This window comes from Heterocephalus glaber, unplaced genomic scaffold (genome assembly GCF_053883595.1).
Source record: "Heterocephalus glaber isolate CG9 unplaced genomic scaffold, H.glaber_assembly_v1.0 deba00001608, whole genome shotgun sequence".
In the NCBI taxonomy this organism is placed as follows: Eukaryota; Metazoa; Chordata; class Mammalia; order Rodentia; family Bathyergidae; genus Heterocephalus; species Heterocephalus glaber.
In genome coordinates, this window is record NW_028258379.1 from 253,659 (window position 1) to 272,392 (window position 18,734).

General features: G+C 41.3%; 1 protein-coding gene across 5 annotated transcripts in view; it reads left to right on the forward strand.

The window, feature by feature from the left end:
• Daam1 (dishevelled associated activator of morphogenesis 1) overlaps positions 1-18,734 on the forward strand; it is a 171,008-nt gene that overhangs the window by 52,891 nt on the left and 99,383 nt on the right. For 3 of the 5 annotated variants that reach the window (XM_004837461.4, XM_004837462.4, XM_087195188.1), the window contains exons 3-4: positions 2,565-2,700; positions 17,554-17,773. In XM_004837461.4, coding sequence (XP_004837518.1) covers positions 17,591-17,773 — 183 coding nt within the window. In that variant the 5' untranslated portion in view covers positions 2,565-2,700; positions 17,554-17,590. The remainder of the gene's footprint in view (positions 1-2,564; positions 2,701-17,553; positions 17,774-18,734) is intronic. The other 2 variants (XM_013067823.3, XM_087195189.1) reach the window with 1 other exon arrangement.

Genomic DNA, 18,734 nt, shown 5'->3' on the forward strand with positions numbered 1-18,734 from the left:
AATCAGAAAATATAGGACCTCAAACTTCGTTGTTCTTTTTCCAGATTGGCTATTCAGAGTCATTTGACATTCTGTATGACTTTTAGGATGGATTTTTCTATTTCTGCAAAAATGTCATTGGGATTTTAGATTCCATCGAATCTGTAGACTGCTTTGGGCACTGTTGACATCTTAACAATATTTAATCTTCAAATCTATTACCTAATCTGTGTGTCTTTTTTTTTTGGTACCGGGGATCGAACTTGGGTCCTTGTGCTTGCGAGGCATTCGGCAGAACCACTGAGCTAAATCCCTGGCCCTCTTCTGTGTGTCGTTTAAAATTATTTTCAGAAATCTTTTGTAGTTTTCAATGTACAAGTCATTCTCCCCTATGCTTGAATGTTGTTTAATTTTTTAGAAGACTGGATGAATATTACTGAAACCATTCTCAACCGTCAGAGATAGATAATTGAGGAGGAAAAAAATGTAATCCAACCTCATTAAAAAAACAGAATAGAAGGGACTAAGCTGAAAGCAAGTGTCTTTCTTTCTTCAAGCTCCATTTCATTCTGTAGAAGGAACTAGTCTTAATGGGGTTTAATATCACATGCCAGATAATTTCTTTTCATGTGTGAACAAGTATATCCATTTTACATTTATGATGTACCATGTGTATTATGCAATTTGGACTTTTAACTTGAGTTAGACCTTTTAATATGTGTCTCATTTTTTAAAGTTAGGTATAATTGACCAACCAGAAGTGTACATATTCACTGTGTGTATATATCATTGTTCTTAATGACTGTAGAGCACATCACTCTATGGAGGTGGCCTAAATCATTCAGTGAGCCCTGATTTGATGGTTCCCATACTTAGCCAGTGGTAACTTTTGGCTGCTTAACAGTGTTCCTCAGAATCTGAACTCCAAATATTAACCTCAACCAAATATTCCAGGCATGGTAAAGGAGTAGGAATAATCTAAAAAGGAGCCTTTCATGTTATTTTATTTAGAACAAGTTCTTTAAGAGAGACAGTCTCTTTTGTGCCTAGTCTTGAATTACCCAATAAAGCAATTAGTATTCACACCCAATTATTTAGAAAATTACAGAGTTGGGTGGAGAGGACACACTGAATAGCATCAGCTTCCTTTTCATTTCCTTTTTGATGACTGTGGAAAGACTTTTTATTTTGTTTAGGTTTTGACCCAGGCCTAGGTTATGAGTGTAGGAATTCACAGAATTAAAATCCAACAAAGGTCTTTCTTTACCTCTTGTTGTTTCAGAAATGTTTGTTTAGCTCTGTGAATAACTTTCCAAGCAGATTTAGCAGACGGGCAAGCATCACCAAGGAGAAAAATGTTATTTCTTTTAGTTGCTATTATTTCATTGATTTTCAGCTCTCTTTAGCGAGAAGCTAGTCATCAGCTCACCCACCCAGCACGTGTGCTCTTAGGGCATGCCAGCAGCTTGTGGAGGTTTCCTTTGCCTTTTCCCCACTCTCAAAGTCTAGGCATTGTTTTTGCAGTGTTTTGTGTAGGGAAGACAGTGTAGAAATGCATGTTAATAGGAAAATAACCTTTGTTTTCCTAATAACACATCCTTCAGCTTTTTACTTTTTCAAGACTATCTTTGTGTGGCTTCCTCACCCTTGGAAAGGACATCAGGGCATAGCTCTTCCTAGGTCATCTGGAATTTCTGGAAGTCACTTGGAATTCAAGTGACAAGAAAAACTATCAACATTGACAATCAGAACAGATTCCTGGTGCCTTTAGCATTTTCCCAGAGCTTGACAGACATGTCCTATTGACTAACACTGTAACATTCAGATGTGATCATTGTCCTCTGAGCTATGCATAGTTACGTTCTAGTATTTGTTACAATAATATAAAAATCCATTGCTCCTTTTCAGTGGACATTCGCTTCCAAAATAATGGTGACTTTATTTCACTGGCACTGCTAATCATTTTGCAGTTCTCCAAATAAATTTCCTTTTTAAGTGTCTTCAATGAATATTTGAATTGGAAGGCATAGCCAAAAGTAATTATTCTTATAATAGAACTATTATCAACATTCAGACCAAAGTTTTTTGAAATTCCTTGATCATTCTGTAAGACCATCTGTTATGGTTTATATCTAGATGTCCCCCCAAAGCCTCATGTGCTCATAGGTGGGGATTTGGGCAGGTGATTGGATCATGGGGCTGAGATATTCATCAGTGTAGGTTAGTCCACTAATGAGTTTATAGCTCATTGTGATTTGGAGGTGAAGCCTGGTTGGAGGAGGTGGCCACTGGGGGCGTGGCCCGGAAGGGTCTCTTTCCTTCCCTCCGCCCTTGATCTTTCTGTTTGCATCCCGCTGCCAGGACATGAACAGACCTCCTCTGTGATGCCCTCTGCCATGCCACCCTGCTGTGGAGCCAGCTGACTATGGACTGAAACCTCTACAAACTGAAACAGAATAAACCTGGCCTCCTTAGAGTTGTGGGTGTTGAATATTGTGTCTTGGCAATGAGGAAGTGACTAAGACACTATCTCATACCCCTTATAAATTCATATGATCATCATTTTCGTTTTGTTCTGTGAACAGTGTGGTGACTCTTTCTGATTGATAAAGAAGACCTCAAATACTTCAGCCATTAAAGATAGAACTTCAGGAGCATGTACTGGAGAACATTGTTGGAAACCAACTTTAAAGTTGCTGCAGCCAAACAGTCAGTGGCCAAGTAAGTAGGATTAAATGTGAATTACATATTCTTTTTAAAAAGTATCTGAAAATGAAGTTTTGAAAATTGGCCTGAATTCACTTCTAAAAAAATCTACATTTTAATTCTATTGCATCTTAAAAACATACCAAGTAATACATTTCATTCATTTACAAGCATACCGAATCCCCCTATTCTGGGGTATATTTGTGATGCTCTCAGGATTTTAAAAAAATTAATTTTATTAGTGTATTTTAGGTATACATAATAATAACATTCATCAGATGGCATTTGTACTTATAGATGATATATCTTTATTCTTCTTTTCTCCCTTCTCCTTCCTCTTCTTTCAACCCATCTTCCCCTCCTTATTTTCAAAAGCTTTGTTTCCACTTTTTCCTTCTATTCTCTTTTTATTCTTTTCCCTTCCTTCCTTTCCCCCTCGCCTCTCCCTAGTTCCCCTTCCCATTTGAACATTTTCTTCCTATTTCACAGTATCTACATTTTTGTCCTTATTTGTACTTTCAGTTTTTCACACCAGAGAAAGCATGTAATATTTGAATATGTGTGTTCGATTTATGTCATTCAAGTATGGTCTCAAGGTGCATCCATTTACCTAGAAATGTCTCAAGCTTATCCTTCTTTATGGCAGAATGGTACTCCATTGTATAAAAAAACACATCTTCTTTATCCATACATCAGTTTATGAGCATTTGGGCTGTTTCCAAGATTGAGCTATTATAAACTGTGGTGCTCTAAACATGGATGTGCATATATTGCTGTGGTATGATGCTTTTAATTATTTTGAGAAGATACCAAGTAGGGGAATAGCTGAGTTGAATGGAACCTCTAGTTTTAGTTTTTTGAGGAATTTCCCTACTGATTTCCCCAGTGGTTGCACCAGTCTATACTCCCACCAACAGTGAAGAAGGGTTCCTTTTTCCCCATAGACCCACCAGTATTTGTTATTGGTTGACTTCTTGATATTAGGCATTCTTTCTGGAGTGAAGTAGAATCTCAGTGTTGTTTTAATGATCAGTGATGTTGAACATTTTTTCATATATTCATTTGCTGTTTCTACTTCATCTGAGAAATGTATATTCATTTCAGATGCCCATTTTTGGATTGGTTTTTTAAATTTGGGCGGTCTGATTTTGCTTTGGGCTTGACTTACTCTTGTTTTTCTAGAAGCTTCTACTCCTAGAATTTTTGATCCATAATAGAACTATAACGGAAACAGTCATATAAAAGAAAAAATAATATTATAATAGAATTTGCCATGTTCTTTTCTCACTAGCCCTGGGGGCATTTGAAGAACTTCCAAATAATGGCTTTTGTGACCCAGATATGCTCCATAAATTGCCTGTTGAATTCAAAACAAAACATTGTTTAAAAGTTTATTTTGTAGCTGTAATAAACTGGTGGTGTGGGTCGTGCCTGTGATTCTAGCACTCAGGGAGGCTGAGGCAGGAGGATTGTAATTTTAAGTCCTGCCTGAGCAACTTAGCGAGACCCTGTCTCAGTTTAAACACACACACACACACACACACACACACACACACACACACACACGGTAGCTCAGTGGTAGAGTGCCTCTGGGTTCTATCTCCAGTACCACCAAAAACAAAAAGGTTGTTACAGTGTTATCCATATAGCTGGTACCTAGAACCTTGTGCAAATTGTCCCACTGAGTTTCATCAAGGTTGTATCTAGCATTTGGAGTTTTTAGATTTGTTGGATGACAGAAAAACTTTTAAATGGGCCACTCTGATGGATCTACAAATCAACATGATATCGATACTGAAGCCTTTTGCATTAACAAGCATAAGTTTTTTTAAGCAAGTTGTAAAGGAGCCAGTGTAACAGTTAATGAGTTATTCAGGTGTGTAGAGCTTTAATGAGGTTATTGAGAACGCTTACATTCTAGTTTCAGTAGTGTACAGGCATTTGCATCAGGCGCTTAGTAAAATTCATTAGTCACTTGAAACTTTCTATAGACTCTGCAGAGACAAACTCAGACACACAAGGAGGTAATAGTAACCATTTATTGGGCATGTTCAGTGTGCCAAGTACTTGGGTAAATATTTTGTTTATTTTATAATTACTGCTTTGAGTGGTTCTAGAATGATTTCTGTACGTGAACATAATATAAGGATTTGGGAGAGTGGAATATCTAAAAAATATATGCATTGCTACAAATACAGTTTGTTTTTCAGTTTTAACATAAATGATAAAGTATACACGTTGTATTCCTTCTACTATCAGTTTCTTTTTTTCTCTGAGTATATTAGATATTCTCCTGTCAGGACCCATGGGCCTTGGATGTTGATGCTCTTTGTAACTGCCAGGCGTAGGGTTTGTAAGCACTAGTTCCCAAACCTAGCTATGCATCAGACTCACCCATGGAGCATGGAACAGTACCCATAACTGGGCCCCAATACTGGAGATTCTGAGTTCCTTGATGTGGGGTACAGCCTTGATAATGGGGCATGGGTATCTAGCATTTACTGTGGGACAGTACTATACTGAAGGACATTTAGATGATGCTCTATTACAAATCACAAACCCATTTTCTATTATAAGATGATAGTGATTTTCCTTATTAATACATCTCTGTGCCCATGTATGAATATATTTGCAGGTTAGATTCTTAGATATGGAATTTAAGAATTCTTAGATGTGGATCAGAGGGCCAGTGAATTTAAACAATAGGGATTGTCAGATAGTCCTCCTCTGAGGTGGAGCAGTTGACTTTCCCATCCACTGGTTATTAGGTTGTCCATGAGGAGTAGAGGTTTCCCCAGATCATCTCCTTAACCTCTAGTGTCTGTCTGTCCTTCCTTCCTTCCTTCCTTCCTTCCTTCCTTCCTTCCTTTCTTCCTTTCTTCCTCCCTCCTTCTTTCTTTCTATTTTTTTGGAGGGTGTTTATGAAAGTTCTACCATGAAAGGAGGTTGGTGAAGTCCTATGTCAAAGCTTTGTTTAATGTATGTCTTTGGGGATAAGTTGTAAAGGCCGGCATGACAGAGTAAGGTTTTCACTTGTAGACATCAGAGGATGTGTGTGTCTTTCATGAAGGGTTGGGCGGTTCTGATTGAAGAGCAATACAGTAACTGTTAGAGCCACAAAACAAATGAAACAGGGCAGAAATAGATACCAAGTGTCCTCTTTACTGTCTTATCGCTACACTTCAACTTGAAGCTTGTATTGCCATCTTTCCATGAGTCTCATTTGAAGATTTATTATGTAAGTTTTGCAAGTAGAATTTTTATGAAGGGCAGGGTGCTTCTTTCCAAGGGAGTTCCAGTTTCCATAATGTGACTCCAATTTTGACCCTTCTGGTTTCTGGGTGGTTTCTCCCTGCCTGATTAGGGTCAGGGATGGGGCTCATTAGGAGAAGCCTGAGCAGAGGTGTGGGGTGGCCCAGTGCAAAACTTAGCATGTTGCCCAAAGTGAGCCCTCTGAGCGGCCATTGTGGAGAGACTGGGGCTGTAGTAAACAGTTTAACTACACTGTAATTTGAAGTCCAGGAAACACCATGTACTGAGTTTGCCATGTTTTTTTTTTTACATTTGCAGCAAATGGTGGCTGTGTCCTCGTGTGTTCAGAATGAACTCTGAGGCAAAAGTAGGAGCACCAGGGGTCCTGGGGCTTGTATGTTGAGGTTTCCAGTCAATTTTCTGTCTTGATGACCAGTTCACAGTTACACCTCTGGCTGAAGGAGATGCTTGCAGTCTTAGAAAACAGAATAATGAGTAGATGAGATCAGTGACCAAGGAGACTATGAAGGTGAATCAGATTAGTATTTTTCGAATTCTCCCTGTGGATTCTCCAGAATAGCAGGAAAGCTTCATTTTTAAATGCCCTTTCCACACTGCCTCTCAAACTTTCAGAGAATTTCCCACAATTTACAGATAAGCTGACTAACCTACAGAGCTTTTGATTTAGTGATGACAACTGCTCTGTAGAGATTAAGCCAGCCTCGTTCCAGGAATTTGCTCTGCTGATACACACAGGAATGCCAGAGAAAGGAATCTGGCCAGCATATTTCCACCAAACAGTAGTTAACAAATATAAGCTCTCCCTCCAACTTGTTAATATATTTCTCATTTTCTTTTATAGTATCCACTTAAAGCCATTAGAAACACTTACTGAGTACTCAGAAGGCTAGACAGCACACCTCAGCCCCTTTACCCATCACATTGTGCATATGAGCTGTTTCCCTCAGCACTAAAAAGGTTCTTCCCCTGGGGATGAGCTGGTATGCTTCTTTTAATTAGTGGGTGAGAGCTACACGATCCATCCATTCATTTTCCTTTGTGCCTTTGCCCTTTGGAAGCTCACATCAAAGTTTTGTGGTCTTCTTCTCAGGCTCAGATTTCTTCCTATACCACCCCTGGGCCTGTCCTGATCTCCGTGTTTGTCTTTCATTCTGTGTTGAATGTTTGGTCTCACTGGGTTTTAATCATAAACTGTCTCAATTCATTTTCTTAAAAAGTAGAGAAGGTGAAAAAATATGCAAGTTTTCTTCATTTCTTCAGATGATAAAACTGGGTATCAGGAAAACATCATTCCACGGAAGAAGTGGTTGAACCGGAATCTTTGAAGCCCAGGTCAAGATTCTGTGGCTGCCTGTGATATTGTGTTTGTGTGTTGTCTTCCCCCACTGGAAAGTACAGACATCTGCCCTGAGCAAGACTGGACTTTCCTAATTGTTACCAGAGAGTGAGGCTGATTTTAACCAGGAGTCTCTGTTCTACCCGGTGTTTCATTTTCTCCTCTCACAACTATATTAAAGTAACTTGGCATAAAAATCGTCAGGAGAACATAAGAAGAGAAAAGTAATTAGTGAGTTTTAAAATTCGCTTTCAGTAAGCATGAAGATGAAAAGCCCTCTGGGTAAATCTCGTTTCTTTTTTCTTTCTCTCTCTTTTTTTCTCCTTTTTTGCTTTGCAGTCCTGGGAACTAGATTATCATTTCCCAAGTATGCCAGTAGCCATTGTTCTCCACAGAAGCCTGGGTAGAAATGGAGGTTATACCTACTTAGCAATGAAATGCCTTGATAAACGAGAATTATAATATTTGAGAAGGAATAAGATTGAGCAGCATCGAGTGTGAGAGCTGCAAGGGCTGGTAGTAGTCACTTCTCCAGGTCTGTGTCTTATTCTTGTGAGGAGGGTGGCAGTAGTCCTCAGCCCAGAGGATTTCCAGTTTATCTTCTCTATTCATAGTAAACTTTGAAGCTCTTGAAGACATAGTTGCTAAAAGTAAGTACAGTATATACCTCTCTGTTCAACGTCTCAGAATTTGCCTGAATTATTTTAATTGTAAGGAAAAGAATGCCTAAAACTGTAATTCTTTTATAGCCAATGTCTTTGAATATCATTTGCATTTTCCTCAGGGAAGGCACTAAAAGGCTTGACTGCACATATAGGGAGGTCTTAAATCTTGAGTATCTTAATTGCTGTCACTGTGGTGGGGGATATTTTAAGATGCAGCCACATCCACAGTTATTTATGAGACCGACTTCAGGAGGTTATCCCAGTTGGATCATCCAAAGACCAGGGCACAGCCAATTGGCCTGTCCAAGTCTTGCTGTATTACCAGTGTTCTTTTCCAAGGATTACCGGCCTTATTCTCAGACCCTTTCTAAAGGAATAACCAGGTGATTTAGGAAAGTTGCATTCTTTACATGTTTGTTAAACAACAAAACTCAGACTCTTAGACAAGTGAGTGTTTTGATGTGGCAAAGCTGGCCATTGAGTTGTGCCTTCTTATGTTTTTGTAACCCTCGATTTAAATTTGTCTTTATGCAGTCTTTTGAGTGGATCCTGTGGCTGCAGTGAAGACAGGAACCCAAAGGGGAAAAATGATTTGCATTTCTTTTGACTTCAGCTTAAATTTGTTTATTGACTTAACTCCCAAACTAGCAACAGATCAGCAGCCAGGGGCACAGTTCTCTGGCAAGGCTGTGATTTCTTTGGTGGGGTGCTCCAGTGACACTTTTGGTTTGGCTCTTGTCCCAGATGATCGAGACTAGATGTCCTGGCTTCCAGACTCTGGTTTCTGTCACATGAACAGCACAAACTTCCTAACTCCTGAAATGTGTTACATTGGCTTTAAGGATTTAGATCTTAAACCCTCGGCTAAAGTACACACCGCAATTGTTGCCAGTATTTTGGAGTGAACATCCTGTGGTGCCCTTATTTGCTCTATGTAAGAGGGCTGGGGGAGTGTTTCTGGCAGGAGTCTGTTGGGTTTGGAGAAAGGTGGTTAATTATGTGCTTCTCGATGCCTGGTCTGACCTGAGGGTGTTCATGAGATGTACTTGGGCTCCTTCTTCCCTTACCTAGTGAGGAAGTAGGGGAGGACGGGGACTGGTTTGGGCTTCCACTTTGCACACCCGTGCCTATCCTGGTGTCAGCAGACACAGGAGTATTAAGTGTCTTCAAGGTGTTGATGTCCTTTCTAGATGTCTGGAGCTTGGTTTCCCTGTTGATGAGTGGATGCTGTCATTGTTTTCTTCTTGCATCAGAAAAGATGCTAGGTTGAGAGCATTGGCTGCAGGGTGAATTTCCAGGAGCCACTCCAAGAAGTGCCCTATTAGAACATCCTTTGAGACCGAGTGTGTGGGAAAGGCTGTCACTCACTGGACACTCACTGGAAGACGCCCTTTCTGTTTCCTGGTGGGGAGGATTTTGAAACTTTTGGGGGAAAACATAATTCTTTTTCAAACATTTCTCCTGCACCGTTTAGACCACATCCCATGATTTTTTAAAGCTGTACATAGTATTTGGCATTTAGTGTGCTTAGGAAATGAAACCAAACATGAAGAATGTGAGAAGGGAGAGAGATGGCCAAGGAAAGAAGCAAAGCGATTTTTTTCCCTTTTTTTGGATAAAAAAATCACTTTGTTGTTGCAACCCAAATTGCGTGTTGAGGCCCTCTGAAAAATTGCAAAATGTGAGATGCACTGAAGCTGTGAAAGCAGTGTGTACGGCAGCTAAACGGAGGGTCACTGACCACCTTGCTCTTCAGAGTCACTTGTGTTTTGTTATTTGTTAGTGCACGTCCACAGTACACAGTGACTGGATCCCTCCTGGTGCATGCGTCTGGCACGTCTCCATCCTTCCCTCATCCCCGCCTCCCCTGGCTCCCCCATCTCTTGCTGCCCTTCCCATTTGAGGAATTATTTTCTCCTTGGCCCTCCTCTTTTCTTAGTACTGGAAATTGAACCCAGGGCCTTTTTCTTGCTTGCCAGGGGCTCTTTCTAGCCTTTTATTTTGAGGCAGAGTCTTGCTAAGTTGCCTGGGCTGCCCTTGAACTAGCGATCCTCCTGCCTCAGCCTTCTGAGCTGCTGAGGTTACAGACGTGTGCCGTAGTACCTGCCTAATCCCTCTTTTATGTCTGTGGCATGGTTTCCATTTTTTCAGAAATTCCAGGAACTGTTTGTAGTATAGAAATACTGAAATGACCATATTTTAATGTTGACTTTTAACTGAAGGATACAATGTGAAATATTGTCTATCATGATAAAAATAATAGAATTGAAGAACAACAGATATGGTTCCCACTGCACTTTTCGAATTCTGTATATGCAAAAATCTCAACTTTTAACCTAGATGGTGGCTAGCCGCAACTCACTTTTTTTTTGCTTTCTCTCCCTCTTGCTACCATATCTAGTCTATTGTTTTCTCTGTAACCACTGGTTGGGGGAAACTCGGTCACTTAGTGCTCAGGTCCCTTAGTGTAGACCATCATCTTATAAATGTGAGGCAAAAATCCCTGATGAACTAATTAAATTGCTCCATGTATCAGTGCAAATGTATTTTGTCATCACAACCTTCAGATTTTCCATATGTATTAGATACTGATTGTATTTTGCTTTGTGGAAAATGATCTTTACATATCACATGTACTGTGACTTGGCATTATTGAAGGAAAATTGTTAGAAAGGGTTTTCTTGTGGGCTGGAAGCTGTTTTCCAATTTTAAAAATTGTTGTAATCATCATCATCATCTACAGTCCCTAAAATATGGCCTTAGTTTTTGACTGTTGCTACATCAAGAGTCTTGTTTGTTTTGTTAAAGAGCAGTACAAATGACTCTGACTTCAAGCTAAGCCGCAGATGGATTGAATTTCTTATTCTTTGCTAAGCAAAATGCACCTGCTCCAGAATTTTAAGTAGCTTTTTAATTGCTTCCTTGTGCATAGCATAGCAATAGTCATCTGTAATGTTATAGATGGATTGCATTTTGGATGTCCCAGAGGTGACTTCTTCCTCTGTAGTGGTGCCAGAAGCTGAGATTAGAAGAGGGGTCTGGTTGAGGGCCCAGCTGTCATGGTGGAATTAGTCCTTTCCTTCAGGCTGATCTGATTAAAAAGGGGCCAAGATGTGGAAACAGAAGCCTCTGGTTTTAGGCACTGTGCATTCCCTCTTGATGAGACAAAAGTATAAGCTCCCCTGCTCACTAATGGTCCCTGCTAGGCTGTGATATCCCTAAGTCGTGGCTCCTTTATGTCTCTATCTCCTAACACTATTAACAGGTGTTTTGAGGAGGCTTAGACATCAGTAGCTGAGCAGTGCTTTAATACTTTCTCAGGTAGAGCATTCACTGGATGTAAGGAATTGGGGAACCATCTGAAAGGTTGCATCAGTAGGTGTTTTTCCAGTGGATATGAGCTGAAAAAGTCAAACGCCAGCTAGTTTGGCCAGGAACTCCTCGCTCTAGGGAAGCTGCAAGTACTCTGAGGATGAACGCGAACTGTGAGCTACTGACAGTGCCACAAAACTTGTCTCGTGGCTGCAGAGTACTTGGTGATCTGATCGACTTCACATGTTTGGGTGGTTGTGAGAAACAGATCGGCAGATAACTGTGGGAAGAACACCCAGTCACACATGCCTTGAATTCAGAGGAGGGACCATCTGCTCACTTAAGCATGTGTGCTTCTGCATTCAGCAAACATTTACTGGAGCTCCAGTGGCACAATCGGTTAGCGCGCAGTACTTATATATAATAAACATTTACTCTGCTTTCAGGATCTATAGTCTAGTAAAGGAAAGCAGACTTGTAAAAAATGTACTCAACTATGTATGAGAGAGGTATAGCAGGAAATGTGTGCCCATCCTGGGAACCCTAAGGCGTATGAAAGCAGCATTGCCAGAGTGGAGTCGTGGATGCTGAGTGGAAGATGAGCAGAGAAAGAAAGAAAACACCCTAGACTGATGCATGGACTACTGTTCAGGTCCGATGATGGTTCACATATGTAGGCAGTGGGGCCTTGACTTGGGAGTGTTCAGGGTGTTGGGAGATGATGGCTAGAAAACCCAGCAGGCCAGGGACTGGTGCGCTAGCACACAGCCTTTCTGGCCCCCAGCCTCCCATCCTTCACACCCTGGTCTTTCCTCTGTGACTCTAATATGCCAGTTCCCTACCTGCACCTGTCCACTGCACGTATTCCTCCTTCTGCTCAGAATCCTTTTCTTGGACACCTTGCAAGGTTGGTCTCACTTTATCCACCAGGTCTCAGTAAATGTCACCTGTTGGGGGAGACCCTCCCTGATCACACTGTCTAAAGTAGCTTAATAGGTTAAATGCATGAACATCAGGGGCGGGGCGACTAGCAGGTCACCTGACATTTTTGGTGCATGAGCTAAGAATGGCTTTTACATATTCAGTGGTTAAAAATAAACTTTAAAAGTACTGTTTAGTGACAAGAGAAGGTTATATGAAATTCACATTTCAGTCTCCGTGGTAGAGTTTTGTTGGAACTCCGGCACGCCCATGTTTACAAGTGTATGTGACTGCTTTCACGGCAAAGTGACAAGTTGATTACTTGCAGTAGAGGGTTACTGGCCCACGAAGCTTAAAATAGTTATTGTCTGGTCCCTTGCAGAAAAGGTTTCCAACCCCTGTACTGGGGAGTCAAGGGTCGGGGAGGAGAAGCTGCTGTAGTCATTCGGATGGGACGTGAGAGGAGTCTGAACTGAGGTCATGGCCTTGGACCATGGTTGGAGAGGGTGGGGACTGGATTCCAGCTGGCTTGAGCAGCAGGTCCCTGACCTCTGCCAAGCTCCCTGCCCCCTTCCAACCACACAGGCTTTTCCATATGAACGTCTCCACCTTCAGGGCAAGTCAAGTCTCTCCTGCTAATTGCCCTTCTCCCTCCCAGGTCTCCCCTTAAGTCTCATCTGGGAAGTGGGGATGGTAGAATGAGGTGACAGGTGTGCGTGTGCCAGTGAAGCAAGGCAGTTGTTGGAGTCACTCTTCCCAGGGGTGTGCTGGACCAGGTCGGAGGGCCAGCACCTTCCTGTTCTTTTGTTTATAGAACTGTTGGCATTTGATTTTTAAGATGTGAAAAATGCTTTGGATTGATTTATAGATCTTAACATTATTTCCCTGGTCTTCCTCAGTACAACTGGGATGTAGTGTAAATAGAGTTTATGTGAAATAACTTGGAAATGAAAAAGTAAAGCTCTTGCTGTCTTTATTTATTTTCCAAATACGTATGTTGCTTGCACTCCTGTGTGTGACGTAGTGAGTGAAACATGCCTTGGGCATTTTTGCTGCATGTGGGAAGTACAGAGAAATTTGTTTTAAAAACAAACAAAAAAGATAATATACATGTCTGTGACAGAACTAACTACTCCTCACATTTTGGTGGCTTTCTTTCATCCTTTTATTCCTGGCCATATTTGTGAGGTTTTTGTTATAGAAATTGGATACTGCAGACCTACTTTTTATTTTCTATAATTATTTATTTGTTACTAAATATTCTTTTATAAGGGCTGCTTGGTGGTTTACTAATATAGAAATACTTTGAAAATTTTTGTGAAAACATCTTTGATAGTAGCTTTGACTATTTCTTTAGAATATAGTTCCCGATATAGAAATACTAGGTCAAAATATGTGACTATTTGAAGGCTTTGACAAATTGCCCTTCAGAAATGCTGAACCACATTTCAGCTTCAGCAGCAGTAGTAGATGTGTCTCACTGCACTGTTGGCATTGGTACTGTTGGGGTGGGAGGGTGCTGACAAAGATAAAAGCAGGGAGGAATGACAGGACCATGGGGATGGAAGATGAGAAGAGGATTAGGAGTTTTGGGGCATAGAAAATGGCCTGTGCAGTAAAGTATAGGATATTTTTAAGGACATAGAAAAGATGGACAAGTGGAGCTGAAATCCAGTGGCACCAGGGGAGCCACTGGCACATTTTGAGCAAGGAGAGGAGAGCCTGGGCTCTGCTGTGGGAAGATGGCCATGGTCAGCACAATCTGCATCATACCACTCATTCCAGATGGACTCCATGGCCTCCTCCTCACGCCTTCACTCTCACCCTTCCCTCTGCATGAGCGGCCTACTCTTCATGTTCTATCAGAACTCCACCCATCCTTAGGAGACCCTCCCCACACTCTCCCCTAGGTATGTCCTTTTGTTCACCTGGCACTTATCACAGTAGGACGTGTCATATCATGTTTGTTAAAATGATTTGGTGCACCACTGTCTTGCATCAGAATATAGCTTGTGGTGACCTAGTTCTGTATTGTTAAGTATCTACCATCATGTGTGGTTCATGGTAGGTCTTGATACACAGTGCCAAAAGAATCCCAAATACTGCATTTGTCTTGTGTGATCTTCTACAAGTGCACCCTAGGCCAAGAGATCTGTGCTCCAACAGAATGAACTATGTCTTTGTTCAGTCTTTATTTCAGTGCCAGTTAGAGCATAGTGCAGGGCTCCATGATGGAAACCCTGCTTTTAACTTTGCCCTCCCTCCCCAACCCAGACAGTCCTAGTTGCTGACTTTCAGAGAACGCCCTCCTCTTCTGCCCCTGTCCTTCTATCGAGCAGAGGGCTTGACTCAGGAAATGTTTGCAAATCGTAGTTGTTTATGAGAACTTTTATCCATCATATTAATTATGAAGTCAGGAAATTGTGACAGATTTTAAATTTGGGTTTCAGAAGATGCCAGATATTGATATGTTGAGTTTTAATTTTAAAACTTAAGGACGAGGGCTGGGGATTTAGCTCAGTGGTTTTGCTGCCTGCTGCACAAGCACAAGGACCTGTGTTCGATCCCCGGTACCAAAAAAAAAAAACTTAAGGACAAAAACAGAACAAAATTTCAGAATTGACTATTGTTAAATACTGACATACTTCTGGTCTCTCTGTGCACAGTTTCAAGTGCATAGATACTGTATGAATTCACTGTTCTTTAAAAGCTTATAATCTTACAGGTAAAACATAAGACTCCCTTGACTTTCAACCCCATTCCTTATAGTTTTAAATTTTTTAAGTGGGGCCCTTTTTAAAATGAGATTATGTATTCATTAAGTATGTGAGTATCTGGATCCCATGTGCTATCATGTGAAGGAGAAATGTTAGCAATATATTAATGGCCCCTGAAATAACCAGATATTAATAAGATAATTTCAAACAGTGGCAACTGCTATGAAGAATGTCACACAGAATAAAAGGAGAGTGAATAGGTGTGGAAAGATTACTACTGCAGCTAGCTGATTGGGATGGGCTGTCTGAGAAAGTTCTGAGGTCTTCATGATGAGGAATATTTGACCATATTGAGATGTAGGGCCAAAGTGCCAGTCACAGACAGTTTTCGTGCGAAGGTCCTGAGGCAGGAGCCAGCAGGAACAGTGCGGTTGAAGTGCAGTGGCTTATGAGAGGGATGTTGCACAGCAAGATGGAAAGATGGGGCCAGAGTGTGGAGGGTTTTGCAGGGCTCTTGCATATTTTTACAATTGCAGGGTACCTACAGGAGGTTTTTATAAAATGAGATTGATGCCTGCTTGGTGTGGTGGTGCTTGCCTATAATCCTAGCACTCAGATGGTTGAGGCAGGAGCTATTGCTGCCAGTTCCAGGCCAGCCTGGGCTAGAGGGTGAGTTCAAGGCCAGCCTAACTACATACCAAGACTCTGTCTCAAAAAACAAAAGAGCAAAAACAAAAGTTGGAAGCTTAATATTACAGTAGATAGAGTAGGTGAAAACAGGGCTGTTGGGATTGAAGCTAGAGGGAGAAGCCCAAATGAGCATGTGCTGAATGGCAGGAGCTTGGGTACCTTTTGCCTAATGATTGGAATATGTTATGCCTTGGGCATTTCTAACACGTAAGTCTGGTCTGAAGACAACACAGCCAGGGAGTCTGGCATAACTTCTACCTGTTGGCTTTTAATTCTACCCTAGAGGTAGCACAGCTGTGGTCCTGTTTCAGGATAGCAACCCTGAAATCAGTTCAAAGGTAGATGTGAGCTTTATCTTGTCTGTTGGTGTAGAGTTTACCCTGTCTGAGGACACACTGTGGTGGCTTATCAGTGACTGTCAGCATGACCACATTAAGCATCTCTACTAGTTGGTGATCAACAGTCTGTGCTCTGGAGGCATTTAGCATTCTCTAGCAAGGTCACCTGTCCACAATTCTAAAAAATGAAAGCAATCAAGCCCTTCCTCCACTTTCTTTCTTTCTTTTTTTTTCTTAAGAGAAGAGCAAGGGAGGCCTGTTCTAAATGTGATTCCCCATTGCTTATGGAATAATTTGAGACTCATCAGCCCTTTTATTTAGTCTGACTCCCTGTGGTTCCTGCCTGGAATTTATGCCTTTGTTCCCTCCACCTTCCCTACTGGAAGTGTGTTTCTTCTACTTTGCTCTTTCCAACAACCCTAGAAGGGCCAATTCATTGACTTTCTTTTCTTTTAACCCTGCCTCTTTTTAAAAATTAAAAATCTACAAAAATTACACATGAATATATGTCCATTATTAAAAGAATAGTATGAAAGGAACATTCTATTCCTTGCCTCTTTAATTCTTTGCTGACACCGAGTTTAGGAATGCCAGGACCTACTTTTTCCATGGTTTGCAATTCATGCCTGGATGTTACATTTTCGTTTTTGTGGTTTTTGCTGTTAAAACTTTTTCATAAATATTCTTAAATACATAATACATTCTTTAAAGCATGTACTGTATATACTATATACTACAGGATTACATATTTTAAATAACATATGTATGTATGTATCTGTATATATACACGAATGAGTGTGTGTGTTTATGGGATCTTGAACATTTTTCTTTACATACACAGATGCCTCATTCTCCTCTGATGAATGCATGATATTCTATTGTGTGACTATGCTGAACTCATTTCATCCTTTCTGTTTGAAAATCACGTAACCCTTCTAGCAAGTCTCTCTTGTTTTGATGTGAACTTGAATTATTCATCGCTTAGTGCCTCCTCTCTTCCTGGCATGGAGGGCATTGAGGCTGCCTCTCCCCCTCAGACACACACACGCGCACACACACACACACACACACACACACACGCATGCACACTGAGTTAGCACAGTCTAACAGGAAGATACCTGTGTAAAGAAGGAACTCAGAATGTAGCCCTGCTGGAATGAAGAGATACACCTTAGCATCCATGCAGTATTATTAATTTCCCTGAGGAAAGGCGAAAGAGAAATCAGAACTGGACTTTACAGGAGGAATGAGATCTCCTAGGGACAAGGAGGAAAAGGTCATTTTTGCTGGGAGAGTAACAAGGGCCAAGCAGGTAGGTAAGTAAAGGAACACGACGTACAAGGAATGGCCAGCAGCTCAGTGTGACTAGAGCACGTGTCATGGGGTAGAGCTATCAGAGTCGTATAGTTGGCTCAGCAGTCGGTCACAGAGAACATTCAGCAAGTGGGTCAAAGGCACTGCCCAGTTGGACTGAAGCCCCTTGTAGAGTGTCCTCTGTTTCCAGTAGGGTCCACACATCGCCACCATTACAGGGGCGTTTTCTTGAATTAGTCTGATTTTTTAAACAGTTCTTTTGTCTGTTATATGCTTAACCATGCCGTGTCCTCTTTTTGCAGAGTTTAGTCATATCAGGATACAGAACAGAATTCAGCTATGGCACCAAGGAAGAGAGGTGGCCGGGGGATTTCATTTATCTTTTGCTGTTTCCGAAATAATGACCACCCAGAAATCACGTATCGGCTGCGAAACGATAGCAACTTTGCGCTTCAGACTATGGAGCCAGCACTGCCCATGCCCCCTGTGGAGGAGCTGGATGTCATGTTCAGTGAGCTTGTGGTGAGTTCCAGACATCTGTGCTGCACTGGCAGGGAGCCAGGGAGGGAGAAAAGAGGATGTGCAGGGCTTGGTTTGGTTTGCCGTGGGCTTTCCCTTGTCAGTGACATGGCCCTTGTCTACCCTTTACATCCGAACTTTCACTGTCATTGCTGAGTCGTGGAGAAGAGGAGGCAGCAGAGGGTTATATCATTACCTCCAAGTGCTGTGTACACATTTGACCTTCAGGTCTTCAGCTATATGGTAGTATTAAATCTTAATTTGTCCTGATCTCACCCTGAGTCTGTATGTGGGTGCATAAGTAATTCCTTCATCTACTTTATACCTTCTGGAAATCTCCAGTGATCCCCTGGCCCCTCTCAATGTATATTAATTTCTTCTTAAAAATTAGTTATACTTGCCAATTTGTCCTTGAGCCTTTGGTGAAAGACATTATTACTTAAGTACAGTGTCATTATTTAGCCTAATGATAGGATTGGAATAATAACTGTTGTGGGAAACTTTTTATAGATCCTATCCTACTTTTGAGCACACTGCCCTCCAATGAGATGATGTGTCTTGTGTAGGACCTGTTCATCAAGAGATACAAGTGCGCTCACCACCTTCACTTTCCAGCCATTACTCAAGTAGTATTTCTTTCCATTCTGTTTCAGAGGACATTGTGGCATAGTTTAAAGGGGCTGGAAGACCTTGGTTCCATTTACTGCTCTTTATCTGCATAGGTATGGAGCCTGTTTTGTGGAAAGTGGAGAAAAACATACCTCCTCCTAGGTTTGATGTAATATTTAAATGAGAACAGTCCACAGTGGGAGTGGTCCAGTGCCTGGCTCATAAATGTGCTCAGTACATGTTACAGGAGTTCTGTATCCTCTCTTGATCACTGCTAACATTTTATAATGAATTGGCTTTTAATCAAACCCTTTAGATCGCTCAACAATTTCTGGAGGGTGCTGTCATTTTTATG